Here is a 26670-nt window from a genome sequence, read left to right on the forward strand (position 1 = left end):
TTTTGCAAACTTTGCTCTCACAAACACCCCAGGCTGCCTGTTTGCTGCTGCAGCCTCGGTGTCTCCTGTGAGTCCAGGTGAGCCCAGGTGACCTGAAGGGAGTCTGGGTGGCTCAGGCTCGTGTTTGGTGAAGACTCTGGGGATGTGGCACAGTGCAGAGCAGCCAGGTAGGTGCCTGTCCCTGCAGTAACACAGCTTTCAAAATGCCATGGCACTGCAAAACTTCATTTGGAGATTGCTGTCCCTGCACCCAGTATCCTTTTCAGATCCTTTTAAAGAAATTAGCAAGTTCAAATTGACTCATGAATTCATATTTATTCCCTGCTTCTCAGTGTCTGGATATTTAAAAAACTCTGATTTATTTATCAGGACACAGGGACTCTGGCAGGAATGGCTCTTCAAAACATTGGCTGCTACTGAAGGTCCCTGCACAGGAATTGCACTTTTAGCTCTCCCTATTTCTTGAAAATAGTGATGTACCTTAGTAACTGCTCTGTGATGGATTCAGAGCTAGTTTTAACTGCCTGTAGCATGCTGAAACATAAATCTCCTTGATTTTGGCTTTAAACCAGATTTCTAATGTGCACTGAGGAGGGGTAGGAAGAGTTTCCTGCAGCTGAATGGGGCTGGTTGTTTTTGGGGCTGAGGTTGATGCTGTGCTCTGGTTTACCCTGTGGAGCCACCTTTACAGCTCTTGGGCTGTTTTCAGTTTGGTTTATGAGTGAATCTAGATCCTTTGAGGGGCTTAAAATAGTTGGCATATTTATGCTGGCAGCTCGGCAGGGCTGTTGTGTCTGTGTTATTTCTTGCTGTGCCACGGGTAGGGATGATTCAGCTCTTGGGATTAACTGCTGTTGTTGCAGCAGATTTAGGGATCGATTTATGGCACAGGTTTCCCTCAGTGCCATCAGGTGTGTGCTGAGAGCATGGGAGGATAAGCTGGGATAAAATACTACACCTCTTCGGGGATTCCTCTGTGGTGGCTGTTTTGGGGTTTTATTTCAGTTCTGCCTTTGGAAGTTCTTATAGGTGTTGCATTGTTTATGTGGGGAATTTTCCTTGTTTAGGGAAAACCAATTGATTGGTGGTGCTGAGTTTTGGACCCAGGTTTCATTCTGCAGGTGGCCAGCACAGGGCAGGCTGTGCCTTTCCTGGCCTTGTCCTGCCTTGTTCCTCACTTCTGCTCCCCTGGGGTGACCCGAGGGCACCCATAACCCTGTGAACTGCCTGCTTGGAGCTGTGCAGGGGCTGTTGGAAGCAGAGAAGGCTGTGCAGGACAGTCTGTTATCCTTCAAATGCTCCAGGAGAAACACTCCATCCTCATGTTTTGCAAAACTTCCGGTCTGCTTCAGAGAATGGAGAAAAACCAGATACAATCATTGGAAATTAAAGTCTGTACATGATGCAAATTCATCCCTGTCTCTGATGGCAGATAAGCCCAGCGCAGCTGATCTGATCCCAGCAGTGCCGGGCTCGGGGAGGGGTTGGGAACAGACCGTGCTTGGCTGATGCCTCTGGGCAGGAGCAGGGCAGCTGCTCCCCAGGACCTACTCGGTGCTGGGCAGAGCGTGGGGACTGCTCTAGGAGCACTGTGGGGCTTTCCTGCTCGCCCTCGGGCAGGGATCTTTCCTCTCCAGGTGGTGTCGGCTGCCCCAGGCTGGGCTGCAGCTCCGGTGCGTGCCTGACCCGGGCGCGTTGAATCCCTCCGGAGCGATGCCGGCTCCGGCTCTGCCGGTAAAAGGCTCCCACCTATTGGTTGTGCTGCACAACTTCAGCTGCCTGTGAAACCTGCTCATCATCCATCCATCCATCCATCCATCCATCCATCCATCCATCCGTCCGTCCGTCCGTCCGTCCATCCATCCGTCCATCCATCCGTCCGTCCGTCCATCCATCCGTCCATCCATCCGTCTGTCCATCCATCCATCTCAGGGTTGGCACATCCCTGGCATTATCCTGACCTTTGATGGGGATGTGCCACAGAGAATTTAGCCTGGATTTAACCCAGTGTAAGAACATGATAAAAAGAGAATGGCTTAAAAAAGTGCTCTGTCATTATGTTTGTTTATCATAGTCACTTTTGAGCACCCGAAAACTACGGGTGGAATGGACTGTGAGTAGCCTGCCTTGAAGCCCATAAAAAGGAAGGCGAAACTGGTGCAGAATGTGGAGGGGAAAGTGAGGGGCAGAATCCCTGACCTTTGCCTTTCCCCCGTGTCCACCACACCCTGAGGCCTCCAGGAGCTGACACTGGCTGCTTGGGGAGATCCCCCAAGGATCCTGCAGCCCTGGACCGAGGTCAGGAGGGAGCTGTGGAACCCCTGCCCTGCTCCTGTGCCCCGTGGCAGGGAGGGAGCTCCACGAGCAGACCAAGGTTCAGCTGCAGAGGCCGGGCAGGGCTCCTGCATCCCGAGCACGGGCAGCCACATTCCAGCCACACTGCTCCTGAGGCTGGGGAGGGCAGATGAGACACTTCAAACAGCAGAAAAAAACAGGGCACAACCTGCTCCACTCCCCCCACCCTGTCTCAGCAGCAACCAAGGCAGCACAGTGAGGTCGTGACTATCCTGTGCTTTTAAAAGTAATCCTAGCATTTTCTAACTTTTCCTGACTTTCTGTCTCTTTGCCTCTCTTACTATTGAATCAAAATATATCAATTTTTTGGCATCAACGTTTAATCTTGTTTGTTTTTCGTGAGTATTTTGAACCTTCAAAATTCCTTCTGTTTTATACACAGAGTCTTAGTTTTCTTTGCTCTTCTGGGTTTAAACCAGTTTGTAACACCCAGGATTGATAGTTTGGTCTGCAAATATTAACCTACATGGCTGCATGCTATCCCTGTGGACTTCTGGCCTTATTGTGGCTGTAGGAGGCTGTAAGACATTGGCAAGAACTCCAAGGGGAAGCCACCAAAGTCTGAGCATCCCCAGGGATGACTTTTCCCTGTGCCATGTGGGGAGGGGGAGCTCCTGTGAGCAGGGTTGTGGGATGGGTGATGGTGATGCTCAACTGGTGGCACAGGACCTGGCAGGCTCTGCCTGCGGGGGAAAGTGTTGATTATGCTTGAAAATGGAAAGGAGAAGGTAGTGTTTCGTAATTAGAAATCTCATTTAAGAAATTTACAGAAACTTCTACAAAGTTTTTTAGTTAAAAGATAGAAAAATAAAATACCCAAAACTGACCCACAGATGAGGATGGCTTGGCTGCAGCCTGGCCATGTGTCTGCTCAGCTCTGCAGGCACTTGTACAGCTCTTCTCCAAGCCCTGCACAGCTCCTGCTGTGAAACAGCGAGTTCCTGTGAGCAGGTAGCAGCTGCTGGACTCTGTGGCCTGGCAGTGGAGAGGCTGCAGTCCCCTGGATGGGGCTGGTGTCCCTGTGTGACTGGTCAGGCTGCCCTCCGTGGCAGGCTGGAGCTCGGTGCTAGTCCATCTTCCTGGGGGCACAGCCCTCCATCTCCAACAGCTCAGGCCAGCCCTCGTATTTATTTGTCTCTTTATCATTTTTAATGTGCTGCAGGAAAAGGAGAGAGAGAAGATGAATGAGGAGGTTGGAGCACTGCAGGTTTGCCAGGTGGCAAAAGCTGCAGCTGGGTTTGGTGTGGGGACAATGCCACTGGTCCTTGTCCTCTGCACACAGGTGGGTGAGGTGCAGCTCGGGGGGTGCCATGAAGAGGATGGAGCCTGCAGAGCTCACAGCAGGGGAGGGCCAGGTACCTTTTCAAAGGGGCTCTTGTTCATCAGCCCTTTTGCTCCCAGGAAGACCCAGTTGTCCCGGAATCCCAGCGTGCCCACGTGGCTGCTGCCCAGCTCCGTGAAATACGCCCGCACTTTGGCATTCATCCTGAAAGAGGGAAAGAGGGTGTCACTGTGCTGCCAGCTGGGTGTCCCCTCTTTCCCCCTCTCTGTTGGTGGCAGCAGCATGCCCAGCTCCCCTGGCTGTGTGTTTTTGGGGAGCCTGGTGTTGCTTCTGTGGGCAAACTCACTTTGTGGCAGCATCGTCGTAGCTTGCTAAGAGCACAAGGGTGCCATGCTTGATCCCTTGGAGGAAGGTCTGCAGGTTGGTAACATCTGGGAGAGAAAAAAGGGATTTAGGAGGTGCTTCTGCATGGTAGCTGGGAGAGCCTCCTCTGAGCTGGTGGGAAATAACCTGACTGTGCTGGTGCTACCCAGGATTTGGGGGAATGGGGGGCTCCCAAATGATGCATTCCCCATCCTGGGTTCCCTCCTGGGCTCTCCTGGAGTGCTCAGGACTGACGTCCTCCTTTTGGAACAACTGCAGGGTGGAAATTCCTCCTAAACTTTGCTTGCTAATTCTGAAATCCAGCTGTGTGAATTTACCTCCCAACACAAGAAATGAACCTGCCTGGCCTCAGAGCCGCCTTCCCTGCCATGGTGCCTCTGGTTGGACTGGGGGAATTTCTCCTCATCCCGCATCTGTGGGATGCTTGAATCCAAGGCCCCATCTAGTGGCACATGAGCTGACTGCTGCCTTCTTCCCCGAGCATCTCACAAACCTGGCTGGAAATCTCATTAAATTGGTGATTCTCCTTAAAACCAGTTACCAAGAGTAGGTTGCAAACCCAAGGAATGATTGAGGGGGCCCTGTCTCCCTGAGCTCCCTCATTTATCCTGCTGTGAAAGGCAGGGGAATGAGCTGCTGCTCACCAGTATGCAAAAACTGAGTTACAGGTCGCAAAGTATCAGCATAAGTGGAACTACCTGATCTCAGAAAGTACCTTACACAAGTCTCAAGTGCCTTGGTTTATTCTGGTGAGTGAAATCATGTTTTCCAGGCTATTACATGCTTGTAAAAGCAGCGAGAAGCCAGTCTTGGATATGGAAGCATTGTGAGGACTCTATGCTTGATGGTCTCAGGGAGAGCTGGGGTTTTACCACCCAGACTGGCAAGTCAGGTCAAAGCCCACTTGACTTTATCATTAAATACATGACAGAAAAGCAGCCAGCAGTGCTGGTGTGAGCCCTGGCTGGGAGCCACCCAGGAGCAGGGTGACTGTGCTTACCTCCAGAGTACATGTCGAAGGCATCGGTTTTCAGGAGCTTCCCAGTTGTTCCTGAAAGGTTAAAATTGAAAACAGAGCACAGTGAGTTTGCACTGGGGTGGCTCTGGGCCTTGCCTGGCCATGAGCAAAATGCTTTGCTCTTCCCTGAGTATGTTGTGACTGCTGTGATGGTCACTGTTGCTTGGAGGAGTTTGTGGAGCTGGTTGTGCACAACCCAGGTGGGTTTGTTCCCTTCTCACTGGCAGTGCTTGCAGCTGTAATTGTGGCTGTGCTCCCCATGCAACACCAGATGGATGTGCTTTTGGCTCAGCCTCAGTGCCTGGGAAGGGGTTTTCAGTGGCCTGTGCTTTCCTGGGGAAGGAAGGACCCTGGCAGAGGGGAGAAGGGGGTCAGTGCCTTCTGACTCACCATTCACCAGTGCAATGTTCAGGCCTCTGCCAATGTTGTTTTTCACGCTGCTCATGAGGCTGGAAAGGAAAGCAGAGAGCACCAGTGAGTGCAGGGATGCCCTGGGGATGCTGCACCAGTGAAACTGTGGTGGGCTGAAGTGGCTGTAGATGGCAAAATAACCAAAAGTGGTAGCAAAGAAATCTATTTAAAATTTTTTTAACCACAAATACACTGTGATTGTGATTGATGTGCTTGGCAGAGACCAGACTTGTCCTCTTGGAGGCCAGGCCAGCCACGGCTGCCGTGTCCCTGCCATGTGCTGCTTACACCAAATCTTCAAAGCAGATCGAGGGTCCCACCACATTTGCAGCACCACTGATGATCTTGAAGGCAAAATGATTCTGGGGGCAGCTCTTCTGGTTCCCACACTTGTGCCGGGGCAGCTTCTCACCTGTGAGGGAGGGGTGGAGCTGAAGGTCATGGCTTGGTCCCCATGGGGAGACACTGGCTGTGTCCCTGAGGGGCTGAGAGGGGCTGGACTGGGATATACTGGCCCACCAAGGGGGCAACACCTGGACCAATTTATTCCATGAAGGAGGCTTGTCCTGGGGCTGGGACCAGCTTCTTGTTTGAGGTTTATGGTGCCAAGGCCAGGTGCTGCTCCAGGTGTGACACACGCTGTGTGCCAGGAGCATTTAGAGCTGGTGTCCAAGGCAAGACCTTTGGGCTTTTCTGCCCACAGTTTCCCCATTCTTGGCCAAGGCAGGGGCCTGCCAAAGACCCACTGCTGTGTGCAATAACAAAATCCCCTGTGTTTGGGTGAGGGGGATTTTTGCCTCAGGGAAGGGGCTCTTGAAGGAGATCCCAGGCTTCCACCATCCCCCTGAACCCTGGAGTTGTGTGATGAAGTCGAGAGCAATACTCACTGCTGGGCTTCTTCGAGGCACCTGTGGGTATCAAGGAGGAGGATTAGACACCCTGGAGAGCTGCTGGCTTTTCCCCAAGCCAGGAGCAGCTGTTCAGGCACCAGCTCTCTAAAACTGCTTCCCATGGTTGCAGGCATGCCTGGACCCACCCGCCCCAGCGCAGCTTCCCACCACACCACACACCACACACACCACACTGTCCCCTCCTGCTCTGCTGGTCAGAGCTGGTGGCTGAAGGCCCGTTCAGAGGCTGGAAATCTCAGTGCTCAGGGCAGCTGTACCCAGCTCTGGCTCACATGGAACCTCTCCCAGCCTCCCTCCGGCGCCCCCGGTGCCTCACCGAGCCAGCTGCGCAGGCTGATGGCTCTCCAGCTGTGCTGGAAGTAGGTCTGCATGAGGAGCCAGGTGCCCAGCAGGGTGAGGAGCAGCACCACGGCCCGGATCACACCTGGGTGTGCGAGAGGGGCGGGGTGAGAGTTGCAGGAGGGGCAGGCACAGGACCATCCCCCTGGTTCTTTGGATTTGATCCTTGTGTCCCCAGGTTACCAGGCACAGGGTGACAGCCAGCGCCTGCACGGTGTGGGAAGGCAGCTAACAATCCCTCAGCCTCCAAATGGATTCTGATCTCTTAATTACCATCTCCAGAGTATGTGGTGGTGCCCAGATAGGCATTTCTGCTCTGCTGGGAGGCACTATTCATATTTCTCTCTATGTTAAAGTAAATCTGATAATTACTCAGAAGGCTGTGTAAATCCAAATATTTCTTATGTTCCCAGTGCTGGGAAGGCTGCTATCCCCCAATTAGTCACTAGCTACAGCAGAGCAGCTGCTGATACAACTGTGATTGGCATTTGGCTTTAAAGCAGCGCTCATCAGAGCAAAACGTTCCAGTCCTGCATGGAAAGAGAGCAGAAAAATGTACTTTTATTGCAGCTGAATGGCTCTTATGGAACCAGGAACGTCTCAGTAGCCATCTCTTCCCAGTCACAGAAGGTTTCACTGGGAAAAATACAACAGGCTGAAATTGACACAAATCTTGTAAAAACCTGATGCTTACACAAAGGCCCTTTCCCATGTCCCTGGCAGGAGAAGAACAGGGCTGCTGGGCCTAGAAGGCATCATTTAAATGAGAAGGAGGCATAAAGAACCATAGAAAACCAGAGAAAAGTAAATGTGTCCCTCCTTACTTGTTACCCGCATGGTGGTGGGCAGGAGCACAGCTGGGAAGGACTGACAGCCACAGGTCACCCTGAGGAAAGAAGGCAATGCCTTAAAGAGTGCCTGTGACCCACCAAAGCCAGGCAGATTCTAGATGAGAAAGTGGTTGCTATGTTCAGTCACATTTGCAATAGTGAGGATGTCATCAAAGATATACAAATTCTTACCAGGCAGAAGGTCCCACCCTGATTAAATCCTGGAGCAGCTGCACTGCCTGAGCTTCCTTCTGGAGCCTCTGAACCCTCCCCATGTCTGCAGGAGCCCCCTGTGCTCCTTGTTCATGCCCTGGACCAGCCTTTTCTGTTCTGCTGGTAGCAATGAGGACACTTTCAATCAGAGCTGTGCTGCATTTTCTTCTGGGATGATGCAAGGCAGATTTCAAATATTGGGCACTGCAAAATGCTGTCTGAGGAGAAGCTGTGATCTGGTCTCTGGGATCAAGCTTGTCTTCCTTAAAATCCAAAGGAGATGGGAGGAAGGGCAGCACCACTGTGCTGAGGGGAGCCGCCAGCTTTGTGGACACTGAAACCCAGGAATTTCCATCTGGCCAAATCCTGGAGCGTCCTCTCCCCGTGGACAGGGAGGGGCTGTCATTTGGAGCATGAACTATTCCCACCCTGGAGAATCCACCTGCTGCCCTCTGTCCTGTGTCCCAGTGCCACCCTGAGCGATGGCACAGGCACTGCCACCCCACACGCTGGGCTCCCCAGGGGCTGGGACCACTCCTACCTGGGAAATGCGGGGCTGCAGTCTGCTGAACCTCTGTCCTGGCAGTGCTGGAGCCCTGTGCTCAATTGTCACCTGTGAGATGGGTGCAGGGAGTTCATGAGCAACTAAAGCAGCCCTTCAGTAATGTTTGACAGAAAATTTGTCAGTGAGCTGTGCTGAGAGTTGCTTTTCCTGTTTGAAGGGTAAATAGGAGCAGCGGGCTGTGGCAGGGCTGGGCTGAATGTTGATTTCAGGCTGCTGCGTCACGAGGAAGGAGAGAAGAGCTTTTCCTCCTGCCCAGCCCTGCTGTGGGTCCCTCCCAGGGCTGGCTGTGTTATTGACCCTGGCCTGGATGGAGCTGTGTCCCCCCTCAGGGTCCCGAGGAGAGGCTCCCTGAGGGGCGGGCTGCAGCATCACTGTCTGGGGTTTTAGGCAGCCCCATCAGTTTCAGCTGAGGTTTCTGGAGCCTGGCACTCCTCCCCATGACACCCCTTGCTGTCCCCAGACCTGCTGTGACACTGCAGCAAGGACAGTCTGCCAAAGCTGCTCCCAGCTCCCCATGGGAGCTGCACTTCAGGGGAAGCCTTGGGAGGGATTTGTGCCCCCCCAGGTACCCAGACCAAGTGTTTTTGTTTGTGTATCAGCTGGGCACTCTGGCTTCCCAGCAGCATCTCCCCTCTCTCTGCAGCTGTTCCCCTCAGAGGAAGGCTGGCTGTGAGCAGGAGTCTGTCCCCATGGCAGGTGGCAGGGGGGGTCTGTGATGCCACAAGCCCTTCCCCACACCCCAGCCCTCAGCACGGTCACTCTGAAATGGATTTTAAGGCTTGTGTCAGAACTGGCATGAGCAAGCCCATTTCACTGAGCTGGGATAAGATTCACAGACCTGAAAAAGGACAGTTTAAAGGTTTTAGAGGACAAATGTTGCCTGTGGTCGGATCTGGAGGGGCAGCACGAGGTTCTTCCCTTTTGTTCCTTTCAGCATAAAGTTTATAAACACAGGGACCCTCTTCCCATTTCTGGCTCCCCATCCCATGCCTGATTTGATGATGGGGTTGGAAATGGGGCCAGTTCACACAATCCCCCTTGGCAAGTTGTGAAGACTTCAAAATTGGCCTGGGGAGCTTGTTGTCTTCCCCACAAGTGCCCTGAGCAGAGCCTGGATCTGGTGAGGATTCAGACCTGGGGTGTGATTTGAACACAGTGAGTGGAGAAAAACTCTTCTGGGTTTGCAGAACCTTCCCTGTTGGGTCCCTAGTCCTACAGTGAACACTGGCCTCACTGGGGCCCATTGCACAGCCCTCCCCTTCACCAAAGCTGTGTTTTTATTCTTTGCACATATTGATTTCATTGCAGAGGAAGAGAAATGGAAAAATAAACCAATAAATGCCAGTGCTTTAGGGAAGTCATATATTTTTTTGGGCTATTTATCTTCACCTTAATCCTAGATAAAATTTATTGGGTGGAGTCCCTTGGTGCTGAAATTCCTAGAGCCTGATTGCATTACAAGAGAGTGGCCCTGTCCTGGGACTTCTATTATATTATTTTTTAATTGTTTGCACTGATAATTTTTTTTTCTTTCTAGAGTTATGCCAGAATAAAAGGCACCTGTGTTTTGGCATCTGCCAGAGAGCTGCTGGCAGGAGAGGGAGAAAAGAAGGAATTGTGATAGGTGTTAAACAGTTATTTGTCTAATAAGCCTCAAACTTGTTTGCTTAAAAAATCATTTCAGGAACAAGAAAGTTCTTGGACAAATATTGCGACAGCGGCTCGCGGTGTTGAAAAGGAAAAAGCTCCACCCCAGCCTGCTCTGGCCTGAAGCGCCGCTTGGCGGAGCTGAGTCACTGCTTCTGAGGAACAGACAGACAGACAGACAGACAGATCCCTGCCCTCCCGGGGAGCCCTTCCAGGATGCACCCGGTCACTGTTCCTGTTCCCCCTCAGTGCTGCAGGAAAACTTCACTTCTCTTCCCCACAAAATTCTGCCTTTTAAAATTTTTTTAATTTTTAAAAAAAAAATTATTTTTCCCTTGCTTTTGAGCCCCACATGTCCCTCTCCCTCCCAACAGGTCCCTGACTGCGAACAAAACCATTTTGGTGAAGAGTGGGGATGCAACCCCAAAAAGGGTGACGGCCAGATGCCCACCGCCCCTGAGTCACCCACCCAAAATCCAGGGTTTTCCTGCACAGCTGAATGCAGAGTGCAGAGGAGGGACTGGCAGGGTGGCAGCACATCCACCCTGTGTTCAGGGTTTATCACCACAGGAGAATGCAGGATGCTACAGTGCCATTTTCAGTCTCAAAAGGAATCAGTCTGACTAAACTTCGCTGAGTTGATCAATAGGAGGGTGCTGTTTGCTAGAGAGCTTTATAAATTTTCTTGCTTGTAAAAATGCTTGGCCAGCTTCCGCATCCACCAAATGGCTGGAGAGGGAATCTTATGGCAGAACTGGCCCTGGCATGAGCCCACAGTTATCTGGGGTGTTTTGCTGCTTTCCACCAAAAAGCACTTGGTACCTTGTGTCCTCCTACCCTTCCATCTCAAAATTCCAGCTGATGCCTTCAGTTTTTAAAGGAAGTAATTCTGTAACTGGTAATTCAGTAACTGGTGCTGTGTGGGCAGCAAGACCTGGTCCCTACACCAACCCTTTCAGCAGTGCAGGAGAAAACAGACGATCCTGAGCAGCAGCCTGACCTTGGACAAGCCCCGCACTTTGCAGAGTGAACACCCTGCAAATTCACCCATGGCCACGATGCTCTGGCCCCCAGAGCACAGCACAGGGCTGCCTCCAGCCCATCCCCGCTCAGGGATGGCACAGGGAGCTCCTCAGCTCAGCCCATGACCCCAGCCCAGCTGCGCCCATGGAAAGGATGCCCGGGGCTTCCCCTTCACCTCCTCTCCCGTCTCCTACGAGATGGAAGAACAGCTAAACCCCTCCCCAGGCAACCCCCTAACCTGCCAGCAAGTCCCGAGGAAAGCACATTATTCAGTCATGCTCCAGAGCATCTCCCCGGCCGGGACGGGCCAAGCCCACGTACCGCTCAGGGTCCCGGCGGGCTCCGGGGGCGCTGGCACATCCCGGCCGGCTGGGGCTCCATGTGCTCGGCACCTGCCCAGCCTGCCCAGCCCTCCGTGGCACCTCCCCGAGCCTGATACCTCCTTATCTCCGTGCCTGGTGGGGCTGGGCTCAGCCCGCAGCGCCGGGAGCAGCTCCCCGTGGCAGGAGAGCAGAACCCTCACTCACTGCTGCGGCCAGCAGCGCTTCCTGCGCAGGTTTTCCTCCCTTTGGCTCTTGCCTTTCTGGGAACCCTCGCCCAGGGTGGGCAGCAGCCTGACTTTCTGCTCTTTCACCAAAGCAGCACACTGGGCTGACAGGGGCGCTGCAATGGGAACAGGCGGGCATGAAGCCAGGAGTGGTGTTCCCCAAAGTTGGGAGAACCCAGAACAACCTGATCCCTCGAGATTTCCCCCCAGCTGTGCTGCATGTGTGTGGCTGGGCCTGAGTTCTGCTTTTTTGCCTGTCATTGACAGGAAGCTGGAGGTTCCTTTTCCAAATAAGCATTTATTTATCCAGCAACAGTCCTGAACTCAAAAGGAGTCCTGTGTTAACTCAAGGTATAGATTTAGGCTGTTTTATTTTTAATCATTTATCATTGTTGTTATTATGGTTCTGAAGGAAGAAATCACTAGTGAAGTTAGCACTAGGGGCTCTCCATTTTTTCCAACATTGCACTTCATTTACCTGGCAGCCAAGAACAAAAGTGTTTCCATTCCTTCTTTCCTTTTTCTTTTTCATTCTTACCACTTAGAAGAACCAAACATCTTCTCTTGGAGCTTTTAAAGCAATTTTCATCCAAGAACCAGTGGAGGAGTTGTGGGGGTGGCAGCAACAGTGCTGCCTTTGGGACTGCAGCTTGCACAGGGCTGGAGCAGAGCCCCTGTAGGAGCAATGCTGCTTCCTGATAATTAGTGTAATACCTGAAGGTGATCTCTGTATAAAGCTGTGCCCTGAGCCTTTCTTTGCTTCCCCCCAGTTCTGGTCCTCAGTGCTGGGCAAGAGGTGTAGGAGGTGCTGAACACTGGGGGAAATCACAGCCTCTAAACCAAGCCCTTCCAGACAGGGAGCAGAAAAGCAAACACACAGAAAAGCCTGGGTTCTGCATTGGGATAATTATTGCCCTCGGAAGGAAATTCTAGCTGTGGTGAGAGTCTGAGTTTAAACAGCACAGTCTAAATCAAAAACCTTCTTGCTCTCTGGGGAAATATCTCTCCTATTAGTTTGTTTAGCTGCTGGCAATAACCAGCTCAGCTCAATAACAAAGTGCCCCAAGCCCTGGAGCACCCAGCTCTCCTCCCTGCTGTGTCCCCTGCTTGCTGCCCTGCAGGAGCAGCCCCAGGGCACAGGGACTGTAACACCCTGGGGAGGGCTGTTCCATGCTGAGCTTCCCTCCTGTTTCAAGGGACCAAATCCTCCACGGAGATGGAGCCATTTCTGCTGCTTGCAGAAGAAGTGATCAAAAACCATCAGCAGGGCCACGAGCCTCCAACAACAAAATTGTGTGTGAAATGCTTCTGCTCTCTGGAACTGAACATTTCATCCAAGATGTTTCCCTGAAACCACAGGAAAGGATGGGGAGCTGTGGGCTTTCCTTGTGGCACACCCTGGTGTGGGGAGCCCTCATGCCCCATCTCTGCATCCTGTGGTAGCCCAGGTTTTGCCCATCCACTGTGGCACACAGCAAAAATGGGCTTTTAAATCCCACCTAACATTAGGGAATGTGTCAAGTGCTGGGAGTGGGGCACCAGCTAAGTTTTGACTCAGCAAATTATTTACTGGTGCGGAGAAATTAGATCTACCAAACCTTATTTGCAGGCTCCCTCAGGGGGTTCTGCATGATATAGTAAAAGAGGAATTAAGAAAAAAAATAATAGATGTGGTATCAAAAAGCTGCCAGACTGGAGAATGAATAATCAATGGTGCAAACTCACTGCACTGTGATCAGCAGCACTCTGGTAGACCAGCAGGAGCGAGCTGGTGGGTGAGGAGCTGCTCTCCTCCCTCCATGTGTCAACACTGGGTGCATTGACCCTCAGTGTGGGAAGCATTGGGACACTGGTGCCAAGAAAGTGGCTGCAGGACTGTCCCTCCCAGGATGTGGAAGTTCAGCACTGGGAGGTTTCCCCCAGAGATCCCTGGCTGGGCTCTGCAGTGCCCAGGGAAAGCTGCTTTTCAGGAGTGAGCTCAGTGGGACAAACTGATGACAAATTCCCTTAGGAAAGGTTTGGCCACTGATAAGCACAGTGGGTGTATGGTTTCAGACTGCTCCTCCAGAAGTACTGCAGGTGTTACGTGTAGCTTCTCGGAAAGGAAACGCTCCGTACCTCCCGTGTTTGTGTTAAACGCCACCCGCACGCACTCCCGCATGCCACATGCGAGGCTGAGGGAGGGAGCGAGGGCTGTCCCTGCAGCCACACGTCCCACCTGTGCTGCTGCAGGATTATTCACCCTGCCCTGAGCAATCCCGGCCCTGTGCTCACCTCTCCTCTGGCCCTTCTGCAGAGCTCATAATCAGCGCTGTTCCAGCGGCCAAGGAGTGAATCATGCCGGCAAACCCGTGACACAGCCCCGAGGTTCCGCGGGTCACCGAGCATCCGGCACAGCTCCCTCCTGCCGGATGGGAGGAATTGCGTGAGGACAGAGTTTTACAGGAGGGCTGATATAACAATATCGGGCAGGAGGGCGAGGCAGCAGGTGCTGTGCGACCGGCAGGGATGGATAATCGGTGTGCCGGCTGCCGGGGGTGCTGTTGTGCAGCGCATCCCAATGCCCAGCCCCGGCTGCGCTGCTGCACGGAAAGGGATCCAGGGGACTCACAGCCGCTGGTATATTGAACAGAAATTATCTCGTGCCGTGCTCAGCCCCTGGTCTGTGGGCCCAGCACAGCCAATCTGCTTTTATTGTTCTGCAGGACTCCTCTGCAACAGAACGATGACAAATACCAGGAATTAGTGCGGTGTAATTACTCCGTATTAGCTGAATTCACAGTATAGACACAGATCATAAACAGCCATTGATTATTCCTAATTTCACATTTTTACCATTCTGAATTGAAGCAATTACGCCTGTCTGAGGGAATTAGCTTCTCTTTCAACCCTGCAGGCTCCCAGTCACTGCCCTTCCTTTCAGAGACTTTTTTACTGCTGAAAAAAAGGACATTCAACACAAATCCTTCCCTACCTCTAAAATAAAATGTCCTCCCCTTCCCCTGTCTCCTCAGTCCCTAAATCCCTCTGACTTTGCAGCCCAAAGGTTGCTCCTTTTTCTGCCAGCTCTCTCAAGATTCAGGTGGCTGCTTGGTGTGTTCTGTGGCAGCTGGGCCTCAGCTCGTTGCACCCTGGGCTGCTGCAGAGGCATCAGCAGCCCTGGCTCTTGGTGCAGGTGTTGCAAAGATGCCTGTGGGAAGGGGCCTGGGCACCCCAAGGGTCAACATCCATCTCCTGTTGCTCGTTGGTCCATGCAAGCAGTGCTCCTGTTTAAGCATTGTCTCCTTTTTGAAATAGGCCAGGACATGATTCCAAAAGCCAATCTGAGCCCCTGGTGAAATCGTGTTGGGGGCTCTGTCTCCAGGGTAACACCTGCACCTTTCCAGACAAGAGGCTGGTAGACCTCAGCACTCCCTTGCTACAGACTGCAGGCAGTATTAAAAAAAAAAGCATGTAGATATAAATTATTAATATTTGCATGGGAAATTTCTAACCCTATTAGTATCATATTGCTGAATTTGTTTCTTGCGCCCAGGCAGTGATTTCATTACAAAGGGTAGCAGAGCGTAATGCCAGCTCTGCTGTGCTGGCTTGCTCAGTTAATGGTGGGAGGGGCAAGAATCTGTTGTTTGTCGATGGCACAAGGCCTTTGGGACTTTTCTTTTGCTTTGCCCCTGGTACATACTGAGGGGTGCTGGGTGACTGCCATGGGGCACGTGCTGCACTCACAGATGTGCTGGGTGCCAAGCTGGACCTGGGGGGCTCAGCCCAGAGGAAAGGAGACTCAGGAAGGTCATTTCTGCTCCCTACAGCTCCCTGAAAGGAGGTTGTTGCCACATGGGGGTCGGTCTCTCCTCCCAAGTAATGAGCAACAGGACAAGAGGAAGTGAACTCAAGCTGTATGGGGGAGTTCTAGATTGGATATTAGGAGCAATTTATTCACCAAAAGGGTTGTCAAGAATTGGAACAGGCTGACCAGGGAGGAGGATGAGTCACTGGAGGGATTTAAAAGATGTGTAGATGTGGCTCATGGGTCATGGTTTAGTGGTGAACTGGGCAGTGCTGGCGGAACTGTTGGACTTGATGATCTTAGGAAGTTTTTTCTGACCTAAACAACCCCTTGATTATAAAGTTCTATAAAGGGATGAGGGTCTGAAAAACCTCTGGTCCAAAGCCCTTCCCACTGCTGGCTTCAGACAGGGAGTTATTTATTCCAGGCAGTGGCTGTGACCATCGAGCAGCAGCAGCAGTTTTTTATTGCATCCATTCTAGGACACTGAAGAAAGATTATGCATGCTTGCACCATGCCAGCTTTTTATTAGATTGCAGGCAGGGGTTAAACTGATCCTTGTCAGCACAAATATAATGCCCAGGGTGATGGGAGCAGCATAAATTGAGGACAAGAGGTGGCCACTTTTACCACGGCTCTCAAGAATGCTCTGCTGTTTTACTGCATCGTTTGCTCTTTAATTGGGACATTTCCCTCTGGCCAGGGGATGTCTTTCCTTTTTTTGCCAATGAGGTGCAATAAATAAATGGGCTGAGACAAGACTCTGAGGGGAGGTGCAGTGCAGAGGGCAGATGAGTGACTGTACCAGAGCCCTTTGAATGTCCCCAGTTTGGCACAGTGGCACCTGATCTCTCCCAAGCTGGGGACACGGGCAGGGGCTGTCTTGTGGTGGCAGGGGGTGGCAGTAGTGCAAATCACACAGGTGCTTCATCCATTTGTCACCTCCATTTTTTTCAGAGTACTGACATCATCAGGTGATGGACCTTAGTGCTGGGTGAGTGGGGTGTTTGTTTGTAGCCAGGTCTGTGTGTCTGTGTCATTGAAAAGCAAATATTAAAAGGAGCACATGACAGTCCTGCACATGGGGCCAGCCAGAGATGCTGGTTGGTTACAGCAGAGCAGGACAGGGGGGTCTGGCCACCCCAGCTTGGGGCTGCAGGGCATTTGGGGGGTAAATAAGGTTCTCGTTCACTTGTCCTGTTATTATTTACCTGCAGTAGTAAATTAATTAGATGTCTTCCAGCCCCCTTCCCCACCCTCCCTGTGCTGCCAGCAGAGGAAATCCTGCTTTTGTGCTGCTAATGGACCTCACAGATCCAATAAAACATTACAGTGCAGACAAAACGTCTCTTTAAAAGCGCAATAGAAATTCAAACTCTCCATTGAGAACAAAGCCAGTGGGGCTTTTTGCATCTCCTGTTTTTATAGTATTTTGTAACATTTGTAAAGTAGATCACTTTCATCGAGGGAGTCTATCTTCTCTCCCAAGCTGTAATTCCTAGACTCTTTAAAGAAGATTTCTGCTCACAAAGGAAATAAAAGATAGAAATATGATGCTCTCTGACATTTGAACACACTACTGAGAATCTGAATTAAAACGAACAAACTCAGAAAGTATCATTTATACAGCAATCAACTTTAAAAAGTCACCATCTGCTAAGAGTTACCACCCGGTGTAGCTGTGTCTTTACTGCCAGGCAGAGAATAGGAAATAACTCAGGGGCTCTGCTGCACCTGCTGGGTTTTTCCTGGCGCCGCGCACACTCTGAGCTGTGCTGGCAGGGGAGCCACAGGGTGCCTATTGCAGCTCTCCTTCTACTGCAGCTCACTACAGAACATAATTCTGAATACAGCTGCCATTAGCAGGGAGGATTTGGGGCTGTTCAAGTTACAGCTTAGTATCAGCTTTTCAAAAAGTCTAAAGGGCAAGAGAAATGACCACAGCTGGAACAAGGGACTGGGATGTGGTTTATATTTAGAGATCTGATTTTTTTCCTTGCTTGCTGCTCACCTCCTTGCTGTCCCCCACCTCAGTGACATTTCCTGGTTTCTCATTGCCCTTTTCTAGTTTTGTCTTCCTATTTCATCATAATAGATGATAAAATTACCAAATTCTTTGCCCTGTGCAATCTGTCTAGTGCTTGCCTTGCAGTATTTTGCCTCATTTTGGTCTTCCACTGCTCATCGCCTCCTAGAAAGGTTGTGAACTTTTTGATATAAAAACTTCCCATCAAATTTTATGTCTTCCACCAAGACCACTCCGTGTTCAGGTTATTCTCAGCACAATTTAATCCTCTGTGCTGCCACTGCTCAGTGCCATTCCCTCTGTCTTGGAAATTGTGATGGTTTCCCTCTGACCTCTCCAAGCACAAGACTCAACTATGGCAACACAATTGCATGCACCACTTCAAGTCTTTGGGTTTTTTTTGGAAGGAGCTGGGAACTGAGCTGCATTCATGAGGTGTATCAGCTGAAAAAGAGTGGAAAGGCTTGTGCAAGTAATTTCTGCATTGTCTGCCTTGAGTTTTATATAACAGCACCAAGTGCTGGGAAGGTGTCATGGTTTTCCCCCACTGTTTCCCATCACTGTGCAACATTTATCACAGACTGGTTCAGATGCAAGTAAACAAGCCACAAGAAATGAATTAAGAAGAAAAAGTGTCCCATCAAATTTCTCTTGTGTCTGTGCCATCACTGAACCCCATCACTGTGAGGGCTGCTGAGGGGCATCATCATTATTTGGGCTGATGCAACAACACCCATCATGGCAGGCAATTGCATCCCTCTCCCCTTTTAGGACTTTTAAGCCTCTCACCCCATCCCTCAGGAGGCCATTGTGTCCTGTCTCCTTTCAAGGTCTTGTCTTGTTGCAGAGGCTGAGTAAGGGATTACAGAAAGTCATGTTACTTTGTGCCTGGGGAAAGATGCTTCTGTCCTCACCCTCAGTTATCCATTCCTGTGTGTGTTTGTAGCTTTGTGCTGGCTTTGGGAATGAGAGTGCCTGCAGTCCTTGTTGACTTGCTTTAAGGGTTTTAATTGCATTTAATCACAGAGGTCTAATTAAAGTTTGGAGGCTTTATTTCAGGGCAGTTAATAGATAAATTAGTTAAATTAATTGTGGTTTGTTGTACACAGAGATACCCTTGGTTTGGCAGAAGGGCAATGAACACATGCTCTGATGACAAATATTTCCAGCCTGGCCGGTGGATCTGGAATGCCCAAACCTCTGGAGACTGAAGGGTGGTGTTACAGGATGTGGGGCTGTGAGTGTCTTCTTCTGGCTTTCTATCATCATCTCCATCATCAGTCATACAACCTCATTTATTGCAAAATTAAATAACTCTTTAAACGCTGGATAGGAATCTGCTGTGAAGGATGTAAATACCCTGCACAGGGGCAATTGCCCAGTGCCAAATCTTCTCAGGAAGATTCAGAAAGCAGGGTGACACTGCCTTGAAGGCCACCAAATAACGTCTCTATTTTCCCCTGTAAATCAGCTGCCTTGGGAACCCACACTCACATTCATTGGTGACCTGCTTTGGATTTATCACCAGGAAAAATCAACATGTGCTGAATTGTCTATAATCCCTCCTCAGATGGAGGGGGTTGAATGATCTGGGATTTTGTTGCTTTGTTGAGATGAAATGTAATTACCTTATGGGGCTTTGCATGGTGTGTTAAATTCTGCCAGTATTAAAGCGTGATACAAGCTATAGAACTGTGCTACTTGCTGAAGATTTATGGAATAAAAGGTATAATTTCACACTTCACTGCATTTTATTTTGAAGTTGGATGTTGACGTGCTTTTCAGTTGTTTAGATGTGTTTATTTAGCCTTTACTCTTGGTTGAGACAAGCAGGCTGAGGGATTTGATGAGTGAGAGGCTGGAGTTGCCTTCCCCACTTGCCAAAGGAGATGCCTGAGAATGTGAAACCCCAGGCTGGAGCCCTGAGCCAGTGTCCCTTATGGTGACAATGCACCAACAGCTCAAGCATTGTGGGTTTAGAGGGTGAAAAGTCTTTCTTCTGTCTGCTGTATTTCAATAGTTTATGTTTGCTTTTTCTCTACTCCAGAGGATGTTCAGCCATGATGCAGCTCACAGCCAGTTTGGCCCCAGAGCAAATGGCTGATGCTACCAAAGGAAATGGTAAAATTTGTGCAAAATTTGAAATTCCAAAAATAAATTGAAATGGTTAAAAAGTGCAAATTCCTCCAGAATTTTTCAAGCCAGACTGGCCAAACATGAGGGACATTTGTGTAACACATCACAGACATTCCCTCATGACTGAGGCAGTGCATGATGCTGTTCCACATCCATGAATGGCACTTCTAGAGCATCCAAAAATTCACCATTGGTGAGAATTCTCATAGCTGGACTCCTGTGTTTGACTCAAGAGAACTGATAACAGAACTAATGACTCCCTTAATGAACACACACACCCACACACACACACCCACACCCACACCCACACACCCACACTGTAGCTGAGCCAAGCTGGGTGAAAACTCCTTGCACTTCTGCCTGTACTTCCTTGAAAACTGCTTGGCTTTAATATCCATCAACTTCTGTGTAGGGCAGTAGTTCATTTTAAGGAATGATTCCATGTGCCATTTTGTATCACTGGCTAGTTACCTGAAAAACATTATAAAGATTTTTTTCATGCATCTCCATAAGAAGAATCCACCTATTTCCCCCCCTTTTGTTCCCACCTCCCACTGAGGATCCATCCAGGAGCTGCAGGGAGAGTGGTGCAGTTCCTGAAGAGTCAGGGTGAAGGCAAGAGTCAAGGCCTTTGGGCTGCCCAGAGTCCTTCACCACAGCTCTGCCATCCTTGGAAGGGGAAATTGTTAATCCAGACTAAAGACACTCATATTCAGCCTATGAACCCCCAAACCCTCACGCTGCCTGCACTGTGGGGAGCTGCTGTTCTGAATACCTCAGCAGCTCCTTCCCAAATAACCTGATTTTGCAGACCCTCCAGCTGGTGCTCACCAGTGATGTGTGCTGGGGGGAGCTGCTGTTTGCCCCAGTGCTGATGGACACAGGGCACTGCAGCTCCAGCTTCAGACCAAACCCAGGGCTCTGTGTCCTTCCAGTGACTCTCGCACATCCCATGCTAATCCACTCATCCAGGAGGAACACCTATTTCAGGAAAGACTCTCCTTTTGGCCAGGACTGACTAAAAATAGTCCAGATCCAAGCAGCTGTTGGTGAGTTTCCAGCCTGCCTCAGCTGCAAGGCTCCAACGTGAGGGAAGCGTTCCTGGAAGAGCCGTCTCAGAACGCGGCGCTGGAGGAGAGTTCCAGGAAAGGGCCACCCTGCTCCTGGCTCTGTGTCCACAGCAGCTGTAGGTGACAGTAAGCCTCAGGGTTTCTGTGCTTGAGATGACCCTGAGGTGTCAGAAAGTCTCTTTTTTCCCAGCCCCGAGATCAAAGAAGGAGTCAGGATTCTTCGGCTGTGGTTTTCAAGGTTATTTATTGTCTGTTACCTGTAACATTCTTTTTGTGACCTGCTCAGGCCTGTCTAGTGAGTTGGTCCATGGCACACTGACCATCCCAGAGGCAGTGTTATCTTTTTATACTAAAAACTACGTGTACGTTATTTACAATACTTTTCCAATACCTATCACCTATGTTAGGCAGTGAGTTCCTACTCTAAACCAATCCAAAAGTGCCACCATCACCCAGAAGATGGAGGCTAGGAAGAAGAAAGAAGAAGTCACACCCAAATTCCTCCATCTTGGCTTCTGAACCCTCATCCTTAAAAACCCTAAAATTCTCTTTTTCTATCTTGTGACAAACTATCATTCTACTGAAACTCTCGTGGCTTGTGAATCCTCATGTAGGGTTGGTGATTTTTTCCATGGGTTAAAATCAAAGGCTCAGGTGTCTGTGGCCTCGTGCCAAGGTCTCTGTGCCCCTGGCCAGGGGCTCCAGCCATCCAGGGCACCCAGAGAGATGTCCTGGGTTCTGACAAGTCAGCAGCTCCCTGGCCCTGCAAAAGCCTTTGCAGGCATTTGGGGCTTTCTGCTGCCACCTGGCCACCAGCTCCTCCCTGGTGCTGCCAGTGCAGCCAGGCAGTGACCGGGGCACAGCAGCTCTGCCAGCTGCACCCACCCAGCCCCAGCTGTGGGACCACATCTGGAGAGACCCTCCTGGCAGTGACCACTGGAGCTGCTTCACAAGAGAGGGCCCTGAGTAAATCCAGCACTGAACTGAAGCTGCTTTAGAGCCAGGGGCTCCATTGGAACAGGCACTGCAGCCATGGTGAGCTCTGTGCCTCTGTGCTCCCTCATTGGGGTGTTTGCTGTCTTGTTACAGCTAATAGATGACTATTATTAATATAAAGTTCATTTTTTCCCTAATAATTCCCTGAACTCATCAGCCTTTTCTGGTACTAAAACACCTCCCTTGTGCCCTGTTTCACCTGCTTTAATATTACTTCATGGGAGTTGTTATCTCCTAGAAAAACATTGCAAACTGTGGGATAGAGCTCTGTGGGGTGTGCACAACACACAGCTCACAGCCCCCTCCCAGCCAACCCTCACACAATGTGCTGATGCTGAGCTTCACAGCAGCATCTTGATTTTAACTATTTAATAAAGGCTCAAAACTGCTTTCTTAGAGAGCCTGCATCTATAATTATTTTCTCCATGAAGTAATTTTGGTTTCACAGGTAAACACCAATCTCAGCAATTTCCACTTTTAATACACAATCTGATTTAGGACTAAACATCCTCTGCCTGCTAAATAGGTATTTATTACAAGCAAGCTGGCCTGACACCCTTCCTCACCACCCAGGTTTTCCCTCCCCCTACACAATAATTATGGTTTTTGGGGGGGAAAAATGTGTTACAACACATGCCTGAGGGGGGCCTGAGCAGTTTAACAAGGTTTAATTACAACATAGCAGTGTGGGTGAAGCATACAAGTAAACAAGTCATAAATCAGCTCATAAAAGGAGCAGAACAACCCCTTCCACCCACACTGACTGCAGATTGCACTGCACAAGGGGTGTCCTGGTGTTTGGGGTACACAGGAGGTGTGCAGATTTGGGTGCCAGCGAGCTGCTGACAGCCACAAATGTCCCCAAGAGCTGGGGCTCCTGCTCCTCATCCCACACATGATTGGAGCTTTTCCAGGAGCTCCTTCCACCAGGATCAGGGTGCTCCTGTCTGCTTGGCCATGGGCTGTTCCACTGCAAACGGGGTCCTCTCTCCAGCTTGGATTCCCTAGGGAAGCAGTGATGATCTGCAACATCTGGATTGGTTTTTCCAGAGGAGCTTTGGGAATGCCCATAGTGATGTGGCAGCAGGTGTCCCCCTGCCCAGAGGGGATTGGCATCAGATGCTCATCCAGAACCACGGTGGCCAATGAACCATGAGTTAAGAAGGATTTACCTGACACTGTGAGAGAGCTCTTAAGAGCTGTTAAAATGTGCTCAGTGATCCAGCTACACAAATGTGCCAATGTGCTTGATATAAGATTTTAACTGCTTTAAAATATAGTTACAGGCTATTGCATAAAGGAGAAACAGTGTCTTAACTATTCACAGGCATTGAATCTGCTTTACTTTATCATGTGTTATAGTGATTTATGCAAGATACAAAAAACAATTGTCAAAAATGTGAAAGAAAAATTCAAAGCCAAAAGCACAGCCATTTGTTCTGATAACATCTGGTAATGTGTTAATGCAGGGGAAAAGAAACATCAGTGCTGCAAATGGAAAGGGACCATTCAGCAAACTAAACTCTTCCCTGGGAAAAAAATTTCCACAGAATAATAATTATCCATTAGCTTTAAAATAAACTACAAGTTAATAGGTGTTTTCCTAGCATATAACACGCTTTTCCAGGGAAAACAAATCTATCACCAAGTGAATTTGTATTTCTAATGCTCTTTATTTTCATGATTGGATCAAAACAAAGCCTTGTGAAGATAGAAAAAAAAGATGCCCTAGAAGAATAGAGGGTTATAATTCAGTCAAGGTTTCATAATGGCACTGCATACCCACTGCAGTGGAAAGAGAGCCTTGAGACTGAATTAGTGCCTGAACATTTTGTGCAAAATTCTTCATTGTTACAGGGCCTTGCCAGTTCATATTTATGTGGTTTATAAGGTGTCACGTAGTTGTACATTTTAATCTCCTGGCACTGAGTTTATTGCTGAACTGGAGGGTCTGCAGAGGGCTGAGGGCTGGAGGTGTCAGAGGACCAGGAAGGGAAAGCAAATTCATGAATTTGCACCCTTATCCTTATTTCACTGGGTTCTTTATGCAGACCCCTACAAATGTGTCACCAGGATTTTCTGGGCTCAGGGTGCACAAGGATGGGCTCAGCAGAGCCCAGGGAGGAAGGCAGATCCCAGGGAGTGGGGCCATGGCAGCAACTCCTGGTTCAGCAGCTGGGCTCTGCCTGGCACTCAGTGCTGCAATCCAGCTGTAAATTTGACTACAGACAGCTCATTCCCATTTAAACAATGCATCATTAACCTGCAACAGTGGCAAAGTGTTCCCACGATGACCTTCAATGTGATGAGTGCACAGTGATATCAAACCCCCTGTTTCACTTGGAGGAAGGTATAAATACCTTAAATACCTTCTGTCTGTGTGTGTGTAGCTCTTAGGTGGCTCTGGAGGGGAAGTGGGAGCAGGAGGTGGGATGATGGATCCATGTGAGCTGACACTCTTGTCCTGGGTGTTGGTTTGCTTATGAGCTGCAAGTTAACAGGAGATATCAGTAAAAGATAACAGGAGATATCAGTAAAAGTCCTTGGAGCACCTTACAGAGTGACAGACTGACAGACACTTCCTTCTGTTGGCACATGAGGATTTTTAGATGATGTTAAATGAGGTGTAGTGCACAGCAAGGACACTGCAAGGTATCCCTGGCACCATGAGCTGCCAGGCCCTCAGCACCCCCAGCTCCTCTGCTGTGGCACTCACCCATGGCAGGATGAAGCTGTTTCAGGCAGAGGTGGAGGATTCTTCATGCTTTGCACTGGGCTGAGTGCAGAGCCCCAGCCTGGCTCTAACTGTGCAGAGGGGAAGGGTTTCTTTATCAAACACATCCTTCATGATATCATCTGTTGTTTGCTGCTCAGGACATGATGCCCTGGGCTCCTGCCTGGGGGTGTCCCAGCAAGTGTTTGGCTCTGACCCCTTTGGTATCACCCCAGAGAAGGCAGCACTGGGACAGGGCACCCTGGGACCCTTGGTGCACTGGGGGAAGCGTGAGGCACTGCAGAGGAGCAGCAGATTGTTGGGGATGGCAGGAGCCCTTCAGGGGTGTCCAGACTGTCTCACATGGTCCCTGTCCATCCCTGTTTTCCTCTGCTCAGTCCTCACACTGTGATGGGCAGCCCATGCAAGGATGTGCCTGCACAGAGTTCAATGACTCAGTTTCACCCCACTAACATTTCAGAGCACTGACACAATGGTATTGCTCCTCAGAGGCCCCTCTCAATCCCCAGTGAGAAAACAGCAGCCTAAGGTACAGGAAACTTGCATGGGATGTTTGCTGAGCTTTATGTATTCATTAGAAAATTACTCAGTGCTGTAATAAATACATCCAGAGCTTTGATATTTTGCACATCAGGTGGTAGAACAGTAGCTGGGAATAGATTGCCTGTATGGAGGTTTCTGCCTTGAGTGCTGCAGCAGCAGATGGTCTAATAAATATGCAGTGCTCTAAAACAACGTCAGTAATTTCTGTGACCTCAGGTTTTTTGGTCTCCCATGCAGATAAAGTGCACAATCATGCAATAATAAACTTTTTCATCAAAGAACCCCCTAAGCAGACTAATGTAAACATCTTTTGAAGTACACTAGCAGTTTGTACTGGGAGCCTAGCTGGGTTTCTTTATGAAAAGTGTTTTACTGTTGTTCTATGGGTCAGTGCAGAGAATCCACCATTGGCATACCTGAACCTCTTCTCTGGCAGAGGCCAGGTGAGGATACCTGTGAGGACTGGGATGAGAACACAGTGTTAGTCCCCAGGAGCAATCCAGCCACAATGCAAAAGTAAAATTGCATTTTATTTAATGGCTCTTGATAGCAGTTTTCTTCTGCTGGTTTGTAACCTGTTTCTGTATTCTTTCAAACCTGTCTGTTCTTCAAAACTCCTGGTGAAAGAGCATGATAACAAATGAAACCCTGAGATGTGCTGAAGATGTCCCAGCTGCAGGGATGATCACCACCTGCTCTGGCTTTAGCAGAATGTCCTGGCCCTGCAGCCCACGCTGGACCCTTGTGCTGAGGGCTGGGAGCCAAAACAGCTGCTCAGGGGTTGCCATCTCCTTTCTCTTCCAGTGCTGAGGGGATTTCTGTGCAGACACCTTGAAGGACACCAGTGCAGGGGCTGTGTAAGCAGAGGGACCCATCTGGGCCACGTTTTGACAGAACTGGAAAAACAACCTTGGTTACAAGCATAATTCTGGTGCTGGGACACCTGGTGTTTGCTCTGGCCTTGTGCTCACCTCCAGAAATGTCTCCCAGCTCCTCAGCATCCCCAGCCCAAGCCCACTCTCATCTGCCATGCAGACTGGATGGCACATACTTGGAAAGGGATTAAAAGCATCACAAGGCTGTTGATTCACCAGTGATTTACCACAGGAACTTTCATAATCACTCTTACCATGCAGTTTAATGGTAAGATCATTTGTGTGCTTGAAAACTGTCAAACTTGGAAACAGAACTGCTTTAGAGTGGTGTGATAGGGGCAAAATCCTGCTCAGGTCTTTGCACCCTGGGCTGCTGCACTGGAGCCCTTGGGAGCTCATGGCTGTTCCTGGGCTTCATCCAGGACTCTGCATTTGTGCTGCTGACAATGCCTGCAGCAGGATCCCTGAACATCACAGTCAGAAATGCCTCTGCAGCTGCTAATGAGCAAGTTAAACACCAAATAAGAAGAAATGACAAATATTGTTGTTACACTTACATATTCCCATGGGTATCGTCAAGCCAAGCTTTCAGTTTATCAGGGAAGTGAATTTAAATAGTTTTTTTTCAAGATGCCAAAAAAGGTGGCAGATAAGGATGCCAAGTTTCTATAGTAACCATGAGAAAAGCAGTGATTATCAGCAATACCACATAGGAAAGACTGGATTGTCTTGTCATTTTACATGTAGCCCATTGCTAAAAAATTAAACCCATTTTTGAAAAAAAGAAAAACCCTATGGAAAAAAATTGAATATAAAAGACATTATGCAAAATTATTTTCTAGGATTTTCCAGCCTATGTATCCTTGCCACTTGGCTTAGTGTTTAGAGGCTGAGTCTCTGAACAGAATGCCTTTTGGCAGAAGAATATGTGAATAATAAAGCAGGACTTTTCATATTTTCTCACCTAGTAACCCA

General features: G+C 49.7%; 1 protein-coding gene across 4 annotated transcripts; it reads right to left on the bottom strand.

Annotated features, from left to right (window-relative positions):
* Window positions 1–3118: 3118 nt before the first annotated feature.
* FAM3D (FAM3 metabolism regulating signaling molecule D) lies at window positions 3119–14046 on the bottom strand. 4 transcript variants are annotated; one of them, XM_077184504.1, is made up of 11 exons: window positions 13800–14046; window positions 8285–8356; window positions 7525–7586; window positions 6678–6785; window positions 6338–6358; window positions 5739–5862; window positions 5430–5488; window positions 5022–5072; window positions 3984–4068; window positions 3715–3841; window positions 3119–3511 (listed from the first exon to the last, which is right to left on the bottom strand). In XM_077184504.1, exons 3-11 carry the CDS (start codon window positions 7535–7537, stop codon window positions 3422–3424), a joined length of 678 nt encoding a protein of 225 aa, XP_077040619.1. In that variant the 5' UTR covers window positions 7538–7586; window positions 8285–8356; window positions 13800–14046; the 3' UTR covers window positions 3119–3421. The 4 variants fall into 4 exon arrangements, with proteins under 4 accessions (XP_077040619.1, XP_077040620.1, XP_054496226.1 ...); XM_077184505.1 differs by lacking the exon at window positions 13800–14046 and having other exon boundaries at window positions 8285–8500; XM_054640251.2 differs by lacking the exons at window positions 8285–8356; window positions 13800–14046 and having other exon boundaries at window positions 7525–7913.
* Between the last annotated feature and the right edge of the window lie 12624 nt (window positions 14047–26670).

Source organism: Agelaius phoeniceus, chromosome 11 (assembly GCF_051311805.1).
Source record: "Agelaius phoeniceus isolate bAgePho1 chromosome 11, bAgePho1.hap1, whole genome shotgun sequence".
In the NCBI taxonomy this organism is placed as follows: domain Eukaryota; kingdom Metazoa; phylum Chordata; class Aves; order Passeriformes; family Icteridae; genus Agelaius; species Agelaius phoeniceus.